The 13,747-nt window shown below is 39.7% G+C and overlaps 1 protein-coding gene across 3 annotated transcripts in view; it reads left to right on the forward strand.

The window, feature by feature from the left end:
* The window catches only part of unc13d (unc-13 homolog D (C. elegans)), a 49,900-nt gene that overhangs the window by 4,818 nt on the left and 31,335 nt on the right, over window positions 1–13,747 (forward strand). The window contains exons 2-14 of one of the 3 annotated variants that reach the window (XM_061967208.1): window positions 547–579; window positions 650–706; window positions 799–855; window positions 931–1,038; window positions 2,787–2,846; window positions 2,969–3,035; window positions 7,616–7,796; window positions 7,865–7,909; window positions 8,006–8,077; window positions 11,845–11,914; window positions 11,979–12,083; window positions 12,995–13,087; window positions 13,168–13,268. In XM_061967208.1, coding sequence (XP_061823192.1) covers window positions 547–579; window positions 650–706; window positions 799–855; window positions 931–1,038; window positions 2,787–2,846; window positions 2,969–3,035; window positions 7,616–7,796; window positions 7,865–7,909; window positions 8,006–8,077; window positions 11,845–11,914; window positions 11,979–12,083; window positions 12,995–13,087; window positions 13,168–13,268 — 1,049 coding nt within the window. Of the gene's footprint in view, window positions 1–546; window positions 580–649; window positions 707–798; window positions 856–930; window positions 1,039–2,786; window positions 2,847–2,954; window positions 3,036–7,615; window positions 7,797–7,864; window positions 7,910–8,005; window positions 8,078–11,844; window positions 11,915–11,978; window positions 12,084–12,994; window positions 13,088–13,167; window positions 13,269–13,747 lie in introns of those variants that run through there. The other 2 variants (XM_061967209.1, XM_061967210.1) reach the window with 2 other exon arrangements.

The raw sequence follows: 13,747 nt of genomic DNA on the forward strand, positions 1-13,747 counted from the left end.
AATTATCAAAAGCATTTATTTGGGTATAAATGCCACAGGTTACATTGCCAACACCTTTGACAATGAACCCACATTTTGTCCATAGTGTCCAAATACGGAAGTGTAGACACACGGCATTACACTCTCGCAGCAGTTGATACAAAGAATTACTATTGCAACATCTATTGGACACATTTAGAACAGCAGATTCATTCAAAAATGTTTGCTCAATTTTATACAAACTCATCTCGCGGGCCGGATAAAACCCGTTCGAAGGCCTGATTTGGTCCGCGGGACGTACGTTTGACACCCCTGAGCACGTTTGTATCTCACTGCTCTTTTAACCACCCTTATCAATAAACGTTTATAAATAATGTAGGTTTCACTTGAGTGTCTTGTGATTCTGTCATATAGTGTTACCTCAGTTTCACAACCACAATTTGAGGAAGTTTGCAACAGAAGTCAAAAGTTTCCCATGAGCCTTTATAGTTGTGGTAGTCTTTGGAAATGGGTTTGATTTAATTGCTATTACCATGTCAATTACTTGAGCAATCTTTGTCATTTAAGTACCAGGACCCCGGCTCAACGAGGCTCAGGCAGGTAAGTTGTTGCACAAAGTTTTGTGTAACTGCAACATTTGTGTCGCCATTATTTGTCTTTTCCTTGCAAGTTATCTCCGGGCCATGTACGTAAATTGGGCCAGACGAGGAAAATACGATACAGGAAGGTGGGCACATTTCTACATAAATATTCCAATATTAAATGATCTTAATTTGTCCACTGTGCTGATCAGCAACTATGATGTGCTGCTTCCGTCAGGATTTTAAAGACGAGGAAAGCCCGGAAGAGAAGGCACGTCGCCACAAAGAGGTGGAGGTAAAATATGTCACTAACTGTACATTTTGAATGTATGTTGCTTTATGATATCATTTCCTCTGCTTCTATTTAAAGCTGAACCCTCTGTATAAGGAGTTGTTGTACACTGTTACACATAAAATGGGCAAGTCGACATCAGCTGAGGTCTTCACAGATAACCAACTTCACCAGTACATTCAAGAGGTAAACATCTCACACAAGTTAACCAACATTGGCAAATAAATGCTTAAATAAATGAAATACTGTAAACTGCTTCTTCCTACTCCTTTTCAGACATGTGCAAATATGTGATGTACTGCAATATAAATAAACTCGTGCTGTCAAATGATAATTTAAAAAAAATCAATCTGATTAGTTACTTGGTTACATATTTCAAATAACCTAAAAAAAACATGATATGCAATTTTATTTTCAGAATTTCATACACAAATATTTTTTTAAATGTTTTACTTGAGAGCACGTAATTCATTTGCTCAAAATTTGGTAATGTTTTTTTTTAAAGTTCAGTCAGAATGTATTTTGAAGTGAAATTTACCAGTGAGCACACCAGTCAAAGTCTCCTCGTTCATAATTGCACTGACGTATGCATTGACCCGATCGCTGATCAAAATAAATGTGTTATTGATCTACATTTATATATGATTAATGCCATTTTTTTTTATTAATCGCATGAGTTAATGCACTAAGTTTGACAGCCCTAGACTAAACCAATACCATTCTCATTATCTACAGTTTATATTACAGTTGTCAAATTTAATGCATTAACTCAGGGGTCCCCAAACTTTTTGACTCGGGGGCCGCATTGGGTTAAAAAAATGTGGCCGGGGGCCGGGCGGTGTGTGTGTGTGTTTATATACATATAGATATATTTACAGTATATATATATATATATATATATATATATATATATATATATATATATATATATATATATATATATATATATATATATATACTGTATATTCCTCACGCACTAATTGACTAAAAGAGTGCGCACTTGCCGCATGCTTTCCCAACACTGCGGCGCGAGTGCGATGATGTCATGTTATCGATTGCAAAATGCATTTTTAGACAATATGATTTGCCTGAGCGGCTAGGAGACCCCGAGAGTAACAAGCGGTAGAAAATAGATTAGAAAGTACACATTTTAAAAAAAACTTGAGACTTCCCGCGGGCCGGATTTTGGAGACCACTGATCTAAACTTTACCGCTGCCGAGTATTTTTTTCGATACTTTTATTGTAATATTTTCAGAATGTGTTTGTTCTATTTTTGGCCAAAGTAAGACAAAGAAAACAATCTGAAGTTGGCTTTATTTTTTAGTTTCAATGCCATGATTTTAATAGTCTGGCCCGCGTTTGCGCAGATTTCCCTCCATGCGGCCCCTGAGCTCAAATGAGTTGGACACCCCTAATGTACAGTATCAAAATATATGTAACAGCTGCAGCAAAAAAAAAAAGGGCAGCATAAAATAAAGAATAGATCAGCAGAAAATAGACATTATAAGCAAAGAGTGGCAGCTAACATAGAAGCGGTCGGACAAATAAAAATAAAAACTTGAGACTTCCGGCGGGCCGGATTTTGGAGGCTGGTGGGCCGTATTCATAGTTTGGGGACCCCTGCATTAACTCATGCAATTAATCACGGACAATGGTCGCATTAATCATGTAAAAACGCATCATCCAATTTATTTTGGTCACACATGCTCCTTTACCTTAACTGTGGATAGTTACCTGAAGTGCAGAGTCAGGGATCAGGTCAATGCATACGTCAGGGCAAAGACTCCGGCTGGTGTGCTGCTTGACAAATTTCACTTTTGTGTAAATAATCTGATTAAAAAAATAATCGTTTCACAGCACTAGTTTATGCATGCTACATGCTATTATCAATTATAAATAAATACAATTATCTTTAACTGACTATTTTGATCAGGCCCTCACCATGACAGAGTCAGAGCATGAAGCTCTGATTGAGAAAATGCAGAACGCAGAGGTAAGAAAAACACTAATATTTCAATATCAACATCAAGCATTTTATTTTTCACCACAATATGTGATTTTCTAGTAGCCGTAAATAATTATTTTTGAAATTTCTAAATAGTTTGCACCTTACAGCCGCCTGTTTGCTGCCTAATGGTCACTGTAAAGGAAGCCAAAGGGATTCTGGGAAAAGATATCAGTGGTGAGTTCTTGTCAAGCCTCATCGTCTTTCGTGTTGCATTGATGATTGTTGGTCAGCAATCAGCAGGGGTTGCAATATTTGGTATCGGTCTGATACTAAATACAGGGCTAGTAATGCTGATACCAATACTGATAAAAAGATTAGATTTTAGGAAAAAATATTAAAAACTATTAGCAGTTAGTAATTTTTACTTGATTAGACATCCTAAATTAAGATTTGCACATCTACTAATTAAACAAGACTTTTGAGCTTGAAATAAGTATTTTATTCTGAAATTAAGCACTATTCAACTTGCAATTCTTAAATTAAGCATCCAGGGATGGTCCAGAATCTTTAAACAAGATTTTCCATGTTGATAAAACCAAAATATCTTATTTTCTCAATTTTACACATAAATATATATGCTAACATTAAGATAATGATGTAAAGTCAATGACTAAAAATAAGTAAATAGCTCTTAAAACTAGGGACATTTCTCAAAATAAAATTTTAAATCTTTGCAAGTGGCAAATTATTTGCAGTGCACCTGTTGTAATCTTTAGTTTGCCTGCATGGTTGTTGTTGCTGCTTAATTTGTGTGTAGCACACACTCACACAAATACATCTGATACTATTGAACAGTAGAGTCAAAGTTTACAGGTCACAGGTCAAACATGGAAATTGATCTTGATTGTAAGGCCCACTTTTCTAATGATGAAGCTTACTCATAAGGTAAAACAAATGTACATTCAGTATTGAAACAGTTAGTCCTATTTAGACCTAGTTGGAACATCCCAGCACAGTAATTGCATTCCTGCAACCTTATATTGCTTGCAAACTCTTGAAAAATAGTTTTAATGTCTAAATCTGAGGTGACGAAAATGCTGCCCACAGCATTTTTTAAAGCCCCACGGCACATTCTAAAAAACACCATATAAGAAAAAAGTAATTAAAAAAAATGTATGGCTTGTTTTTAACACTTTTATGAGTGGGGCTATTTTAGATCCACATGAAATTTAGTGGGATTTTGTTTTAAACTGTCATCGCTCAAAAATAATAATGAATTCAAATCAATAGAGTTATGAATTATTGACTTATTTAGGACTATACAATTACTTCACATTAAATATTCCACTTCAAAAAAATTGGGGGGGAAAATAATCCATATTTTTTGATTTTGCCATAAAAAACAGGGTTCTCTTTGAAAAGAAAAGGGCATACAACAAAACATTTTGTTTCTTTATATTGATAGACCTTAAGTTGATCGAGAGATGTAATGTAAGTGTTGAAAAAATCTAACGAAATAATATACGACTTATTTTTTTACATTTTTATGACTGAGACCCATTTGGGTATATATATTTTATGACATATTCTATAATCTGTGGTTACCATGTAGATTAGTAATATAAATGATGTCTGAAAGAATACCAAGATAGATCACTACTTGAGGTCCTTTTGTGCCTTAACCGAGAAATACGGTAGCCTTTAGGGAAAAATGCCTTTAACAAAGCACTATGCAGTTCTAAGTATATAGGGAAGTGCCGATTGATCGGTCAACTATCAGTATTGGCCGATTTTTGTGAAAAATACGTGATCACTATTGCCGATTAATACCCTTTAATGCCGATTACAAACACAGATTACCTCTGACTGACATTGTATTTAAGTTTATTTGCCCGGCTGAAAAGCGGCTAGCAGCTAATTACGTGTCTCCATAATAATTACCAATGCAGCAATAATAAACTGCATTTCTAAGTATCTTAAGTATCATTAGTACTGGGAGACAAGGCTAAACATGTTACACACCGAGAGCAAATCATGGGCCGGCATGCTAATAGCTATACTAACTGCTAAGCTAGCTAGGAACAACACATCTTCTACTGTTACCGAAAAGCATTATTTCAGTTTTACTGAGATTTAGGGATTGTCTGTTTTTGTCAAACCATCTCTTTAATTTATTTATTTCTGCATTTATCATGTGTATTTCTTCTATGTGTTCTCTCCTGAACAAAACACATTTTTGTTGTCTGTAGACAATACTAACTTTAAGTCTTTTGTAACTCTACAAATGTCATTTTTATAGAAAAAAAAAATGGTCCCAATATTGATCGCTGGGGTATGCCACAAGATATATTTATAGCTGTAGATGTGTGTTCGCCAAGCTTCACATATTGCTTCCTGTTACTTAGATAGCCTCTTAGCCTGTTCAAGACCCGCCCTCTAATGCCATACCGTTTAAATTGTTTATTAAGATATTATGATTAATTGTGTCAAATGCTTTTGTTAAATCCATAAATCCTGCTGCTGCACAGTTTACCAGTTATTGCGTTGGTAATTTCTCCCGTTATTTCAATTCATGCCATTGATGTTGAAATGTTGGCTCTGCATCCATATTGGTTCTCCAAAACTATATTTGTTTATGAATTTGCCCAAGTTGTTGTTGTCATTAATTTTAGAAAATTGTAGAAATAGGAAAACAGGCCTGTAGTTTGTAAACTGGTGTTTGTCTCCAGTCTTATCACACCAATGCCACTAACCACTAGGCCACCTACTCAGTGGCCTAGTGGTTAGAGTGTCCGTCCTGAGATCGGTAGGTTGTGAGTTCAAACCCCGGCCGAGTCATACCAAAGACTATAAAAATGGGACCCATTACCTCCCTGCTTGGCACTCAGCATCAAGGGTTGGAATTGGGGGTTAAATCACCAAAATGATTCCCGGGCGCGGCCACCGCTGCTGCCCACTGCTCCCCTCACCTCCCAGGGGGTGATCAAGGGTGATGGGTCAAATGCAGAGAATAATTTCGCCACACCTAGTGTGTGTGTGACAATCATTGGTACTTTAACTTTTAACTTTTATAGTGAAGTGAAGTGTGTGAAGTGAATTACATTTATATAGCGCTTTTTCTCAAGTGACTCAAAGCGCTTTACATAGTGAAACCCATCCATCCATCCATTTGCTACCGCTTATTCACTTTGGGGTCGCGGGGGGCGCTGGAGCCTATCTCAGCTACAATCGGGTGGAAGGCGGGGTACACCCTGGACAAGTCGCCACCTCATCGCAGGGCCAACACAGATAGACAGACCCAATATCTTATAAATTGGTACAACTTTTTTCATTTTCATTTTCTTTGTGAATTTGCCTGTTTAAAATGATAGGTTACTGATGTATGTCAATAGTTCTGAAATGTATTCAATAACCTTTTTTATCGTTTCCAATTCTATTACAATCAATAGAGTTCTTGGATTTGCATTTATTCCCAATTTTAACTATTTCCTCTTGTATCACATCCGTGAAGAACATTGAGTTGGAATTTCTATCTATGGTGTCATTGAAGTCCTCAATTGACACTAGGTCTAAAATCTTTTCCTCCAGTTTTGTTCCAATATTTACAAAGTAGGTATTGAAGCTTTCAACTACTTCCTTCATACGGTCATGTTTTACGTTTCCGTCTAAAAAGTATTGTGGGTAATCCCTCTTAGTGCCATTTTTAATGATGCTATTTAGGATGCTCCATGTTGTGCTAATGTTGTTTTTGTTCCTGTCTAATAATTTAATGTAATATTCTGTTTTACATGTTCGTAGTATGCTAGTTAGCTTGTTCTTATAATTTTCGTATACTTATTTTCTGCCTCTATGTATCTTTGTTTAATATATTTTCTATATAAAGTGTTCTTTTTATTACAAGCATTTTTCAATCCCCTTCGCACATCCATGGTTGATTGTTGTTTTTCTGCTGTCTACTGAGTTGTTTCCATGGACAATGTTTGTCTCAAAGCATCATTAATGTGTTTAACAATTTACCATATGCTTCACCAAAAGCTTCATCTATGTCAAATACTATCAGTATCCTACTGATACTAGAGTGATTAGATTTATATTTCTATTCTCTCAAAATATGTCTATCTTTTTTAGTTTTTGTTGAGGTTACAAATTCAAGGAATAATTTCATGGACACATGAGGACCGAAGGATTTGAATGAGTAGTACATAGTATTTTTTTACATTTGTTTAATTATTGTGCACTCTTGACTTTGTTTTGCTCAAAAAATAAGGAACTAGTTTAAATACTGTGTTGATATTGTTAAACTGTCAATGGCACTCGACATAAATAAATTGAAATCTTACAGTTTATGCAGTACCGTATTTTTCGGACTATAAGTCGCAGTTTTTTTTCATAGTTTGGCCGGGCTCCAGTGCGACTTATACATGTTTTTTTCCTTCTTTATTATGCATTTTCGGCAGGTGGGACTTATTCTCGGAAAAATACGGTAATCAAGATTGGTATCAGCCAAGCTCACTCATGGATGATCAGTAATGGAATCGGCGGCATAAAATCCTGACCGGAACATCTCTTGTTCCAAGTAGTTTGTCAGTTTTAAGTAAGAGTTTGTGTGTTTTTTAAGTTGCATTTGGAACATAACATGGTAACATTTGCATAAATCATGTCAGTAGACTGTCTGACTGATTATGTTTCATTTGAAAATTACAATTTTGCAATGACATTTAGGGATTTAGTTGCTTTGTTTGATTTTGCTCTTGTCCAACAATACAAAAATATACCAACAAAAAAAATTACAATAATAATTTCTCGTTGTTCAGGTTTTAGTGACCCATATTGCTTGCTGACAATACTGGAGGATGAAGAAGAAAAACGCACACGTCGATCTCGATCCAAAGCCTCCAAATATGTGGTGAAGGATGCCGTGTCTGATGATAAGATTTATCAGACAGACATAAAGATGCAGACTCTCAACCCCATTTGGAACGAGACGTTTATACTGTGAGCCCGAATGCTTTGAATGTGTGCTTAAAAACATCAGGCTTTGTGTAATCCTGCTTTGTGTTCAGGGAGTTTGACAACATCCTGGGCGCCAGCTTCCATCTTGAGATGTGGTAAAAACAACAACAACAACAGCAGCTCAAAAACTTCCATACCTCTGCTGTCTAGTGCCTTAAAATCACCTCATTGGATCATTGTTGTTGTTCCAGGGATAAGGACGAGGAGGTCTCACTCACTCAGAAACTGGAGGAGTTCAAAACCAACTTTACTAGTTTAAAAAGGCAACAAGCTTTACTTTGCCCTACTAGCACTTTAGACAGACAGTACATTATATATATACATATATACAGTATATGTATATATGTATATATATAAATGTCTATATGTATATATATATGTATATAATTATATATGGATGTGTATATGAATGTATGTATATATATATATAATATATATATATGGCTCTTGGGACATGGAACGTCACTTCGCTGGGGGGGAAGGAGCCTGAGCTAGTGCGTGAGGTGGAGAAGTTCCGGCTAGATATAGTCGGACTCACTTCGACGCACAGCAAGGGCTCTGGAACCACTTCTCTTGAGAGGGGCTGGACTCTCTTCCACTCTGGCATTGCCGGCAGTGAGAGGCGACGGGCTGGGTGGCAATTCTTGTTGCCCCTCGGCTCAAAGCCTGCACGTTGGAGTTCAACCCGGTGGACGAGAGGGTAGCTTCCCTCCGCCTTTGGGTGGGGGGACGGGTCCTGACTGTTGTTTGCGTTTTCGCGCCAAACGGCAGCTCAGAGTACCCACCCTTTTTGGATTCACTCGAGGGAGTACTGGAGAGTGCTCCCCCGGGTGATTCCCTCGTTCTACTGGGGGACTTCAACGCTCATGTTGGCAGCGACAGTGAAACCTGGAGAGGTGTGATTGGGAAGAATGGCCGCCCGGATCTGAACCCGAGTGGTGTTCTGTTATTGGACTTTTGTGCTCGTCACAGATTGTCGATAACAAACATCATGTTCAAACATAAGGGTGTCCATATGTGCACTTGGCACCAGGACACCCTAGGCCGCAGTTCCATGATCGACTTTGTAGTTGTGTCATCGGATTTGCGGCCTCATGTTTTGGACACTCGGGTGAAGAGAGGGGCGGAGCTTTCTACCGATCACCACCTGGTGGTGAGTTGGCTGCGATGGTGGGGGAGGATGCCAGGCAGACCTGGCAGGCCCAAACGCATTGTGAGGGTTTGCTGGGAACGCCTGGCAGAGTCTCCTGACAGAGAGAGTTTCAATTCCCACCTCCGGAAGAACTGTGAACATGTCACGAGGGAGGTGCTGGACATTGAGTCCGAGTGGACAATGTTCCGTACCTCTATTGTCGAGGCGGCCGATTGGAGCTGTGGCCGCAAGGTAGTTGGTGCCTGTCGTGGTGGTAATCCTAGAACCCGTTGGTGGACGCCGGCGGTGAGGGATGCCGTCAGGCTGAAGAAGGAGTCCTATCGGGTTCTTTTGGCTCATGGGACTCCTGAGGCAGCAGACAGGTACCGACAGGCCAAGCGGTGTGCGGCTTCAGCGGTCGCGGAGGCAAAAACTCGGACATGGGAGGAGTTCGGGGAGGCCATGGAAAAAGACTTCCGGACGGCTTCGAAGCAATTCTGGACCACCATCCGCCGCCTCAGGAAGGGGAAGCAGTGCAGTGTCAACACCGTGTATGGTGGGGATGGTGCTCTGCTGACCTCGACTGCGGATGTTGTGGATCGGTGGAGGGAATACTTCGAAGACCTCCTCAATCCTACCAGCACGTCTTCCTATGAGGAAGCAGGGCCTGGGGAATCTGTGGTGGGCTCTCCTATTTCTGGGGCTGAGGTTGCCGAGGTAGTTAAAAAGCTCCTCGGTGGCAAGGCCCCGGGGGTGGATGAGATCCGCCCGGAGTTCCTTAAGGCTCTGGATGTTGTGGGGCTGTCTTGGTTGACAAGACTCTGCAACATCGCGTGGACATCGGGGGCGGTACCTCTGGATTGGCAGACCGGGGTGGTGGTTCCTCTCTTTAAGAAGGGGAACCGGAGGGTGTGTTCCAACTATCGTGGGATCACACTCCTCAGCCTTCCCGGTAAGGTCTATTCAGGTGTACTGGAGAGGAGGCTACGCCGGATAGTCGAACCTCGGATTCAGGAGGAACAGTGTGGTTTTCGTCCTGGTCGTGGAACTGTGGACCAGCTCTATACTCTCGGCAGGGTCCTTGAGGGTGCATGGGAGTTTGCCCAACCAGTCTACATGTGCTTTGTGGACTTGGAGAAGGCATTCGACCGTGTACCCCGGGAAGTCCTGTGGGGAGTGCTCAGAGAGTATGGGGTAACGGACTGTCTTATTGTGGCAGTTCGCTCCCTGTATAATCAGTGTCAGAGCTTGGTCCGCATTGCCGGCAGTAAGTCGGACACGTTTCCAGTGAGGGTTGGACTCCGCCAAGGCTGCCCTTTGTCACTGATTCTGTTCATAACCTTTATGGACAGAATTTCTAGGCGCAGTCAGGGCGTTGAGGGGATCTGGTTTGGTGGCTGCAGGATTAGGTATCTGCTATTTGCAAATGATGTGGTCCTGATGGCTTCCTCCGGCCAAGATCTTCAGCTCTCACTGGATCGGTTCGCAGCCGAGTGTGAAGCGACTGGTATGGGAATCAGCACCTCCAAGTCCGAGTCCATGGTTCTCTCCCGGAAAAGGGTGCAGTGCCATCTCCGGGTTGGGGAGGAGATCTTGCCCCAAGTGGAGGAGTTCAAGTACCTCGGAGTCTTGTTCACGAGTGGGGGAAGAGTGGATCGTGAGATCGACAGGCGGATCGGTGCGGCGTCTTCAGTAATGCGGACGCTGTATCGATCCGTTGTGGTGAAGAAGGAGCTGAGCCGGAAGGCAAAGCTTTTGATTTACCGGTCGATCTATGTTCCCATCCTCACCTATGGTCATGAGCTTTGGGTCATGACCGAAAGGACAAGATCACGGGTACAAGCGGCCGAAATGAGTTTCCTCTGCCGAGTGGCGGGGCTCTCCCTTAGAGATAGGGTGAGAAGCTCTGTCATTCGGGGGGAGCTCAAAGTAAAGCTGCTGCTCCTCCACATCGAGAGGAGCCAGATGAGGTGGTTCGGGCATCTGGTCAGGATGCCACCCGAACGCCTCCCTAGGAAGGTGTTTCGGGCACGTCCGACCGGTAGGAGGCCACGGGGAAGACCCAGGACACGCTGGGAAGACTGTCTCTCCCGGCTGGCCTGGGAACGCCTCGAGATCCCCCGGGAAGAGCTGGACGAAGTGGCTGGGGAGAGGGAAGTCTGGGCTTCCCTGCTTAAGCTGCTGCCCCCGCGACCCGACCTCGGATAAGCGGAAGAAGATGGATGGATGGATGGATGGATATATATATATGTATATATATATATATATATATATATATATATATATATATATATATATATATATATATATATATATATATATATATATATATATATATATATATATATATATATATATCCATCCATATATATATATATATATATATATATATATATATATATATATATATATATATACATACACAGTACAGGTCAAAAGTTTGGACACACCTTCTCATTCAATGGGTTTTCTTTATTTTCATGACTATTTACATTTTAGATTGTCACTGAAGGCATCAAAACTATGAATGAACACATGTGGAGTTATGTACTTAACAAAAAAGGTGAAATAACTGAAAACATGTTTTGTATTCTAGTTTCTTCAAAATAGCCCCTCTTTGCTCTGATTACTGTTTTGCACACACTTGGTATTCTCTCGATGAGCTTCAAGAGGTAGTCACTGACTATTTTCACTTCACAGGTGTCATAGTTGTGATGCCTTCAGTGACAATCTACAATGTAAATAGTCATGAAAATAAAGAAAACGCATTGAAATGAGGAAGTGTGTCCAAACTTTTGGCCTGTACTGTATATATATATATATATATATATATATATCTATATATATTTATTTATTTTATTTTTTATTTTATTTATTTATTTTTTTTTGCTCATTCAGAATGATTAAGGAGGCCAAAAAGGAGAGAGGGACCGACGACTTTTTGGGGAAAATTGTCATAAAACTCCAGGTACAAGAAAATATTTTGTTGTATGACTGACTAGACTTTGGAATAATTGTCCTTCTCATTTGAGGACCTACACTGTACTGAAGACAACTGGTACCATCTAGAGCCCAGAACAGAGACGTACCCTGACCGTGGACATTGTCACCTCCAGCTCAAGTTTATCCATAAAGAGGTAAAACGCATCCCTCGAAAACTGACACGTTTGTACCCTGATTGTCCACTACAGTACTCACTTCACTTTTTTTTTTTTCATTTAATTTGTATCTTTAGCAATCAAATGGAACAAACAAGTGTAAAGGTCCCTCTCCCTGTTTTTATGTCTAGAAGCTTACAACCTCTATTTTAAAAGGACGTAAACTAAAAAATATACTAGATTTATAGTTAATTTTTCTACGCGTGAATTCATTTAACACGGTCAGGTTTGGAACCAATTAACAGCAATAAAAGAGGGTTTACTGTATGTGGACCAATTCACCATGTCCCAGTACACCATGTTACTAATATTACTAGAAAGTGTTCACTTCGACGGGTCATATTACAAATTTTATTTTCTACATTTTATCACTTCTTTGTGGTTGCCATTACCTGTAGCGTTGGTTCTTTGCTCAAAATTTTGCATAGATTACATTTTACAGACCATCTTCAAGCCGCTTTCTGAGTATTTCTTCAGGATGCGCTGTCTTACTTACGTGCCTCCACTTCGACTTCGTCGTCTCCCCGTCAGCCATGTTGTAGTTATTAGCGCTTCCATATGGAGTCTACTGACAGATATAAGTTCGAACTATATGCTACTTTGTATTATAAATGGCAACAATGGAAGATGCATGTGCATGTACGAGAAAAATAAAACTGTCGTCAATATATCGGAGTAATTCCCACCCACAGAGTAATATTTGTGTGTCAAGATAAGCAAATTCCACTTTACTGTTATTATAAAAAAAAGGTTACATTTTAGAATTTACGTGTATTTCAGTGAGTGCCTTCAGGCTTACATTATTATTGGTGTTACAATATTACAAGTTGAATCAAATTTGTCATGTATTTGGTGATTTTAAAGAAAAGTATGTATCATGTGACTGACAGAGAGACGGGACACTAAGCGCAGGTCGAAACGCTTACATCAACTACTGTGGGATCCTGCAGCAGTTTGTCCTATCTTACATTTCCAAACAAAAGGTAAAAGTACCTTTTGCAGCTCTCTGAAAAAATATTCCTCATCTTCACTTAACTCCCACATCTTGTTCCATTGTTCCAAGAGTTGCGTTACGTGGAAAGGAGAACTGTGTGGTGAGGCTCAGACTCTACTGGAACAGTACGCTACGCAGAACGACCTCTCACCTTTTCTCCAGGATTTGGCGTGAGCAAACATCACCTGGCACAATATAAGAACCTACAAAACCTCCTGATAAAGTGTTTTTAAGCATGAAATTACATTGTTATGATACTGCAAATACCTCTTGAATAGCATATAATGTATGATGGTAATGCCTTTTTATATGGGCATAATGTTGTAGTGCAGGGGTGCCCAAACTTTTTCCACTGAGGGCAACATACTGAAAAATCAAAGCATTCGGGGGCCATTTTGATATTTTCCATTTTCAAAACCAATACAATATGTCGATTTTTTTTTTTTACCTTTAAGGCTTCCCTCAAGTCCCTCAAGGGTTCCAGTCATTAAAATCACATATTATTTTTTATTTAGTTTTGTTGAACTACACTAGAATCTATAGATCAACTTCAGGTATATCTATTGATATAATGTTAATTTATTTATGTCTTATGCTCTTTTTTTTACAAAACCCTGTTTTTTATTTAAAAAACAGAAACATTTCCTCC

This window comes from Nerophis lumbriciformis, linkage group LG11, assembly GCF_033978685.3.
Source record: "Nerophis lumbriciformis linkage group LG11, RoL_Nlum_v2.1, whole genome shotgun sequence".
In the NCBI taxonomy this organism is placed as follows: Eukaryota; Metazoa; Chordata; class Actinopteri; order Syngnathiformes; family Syngnathidae; genus Nerophis; species Nerophis lumbriciformis.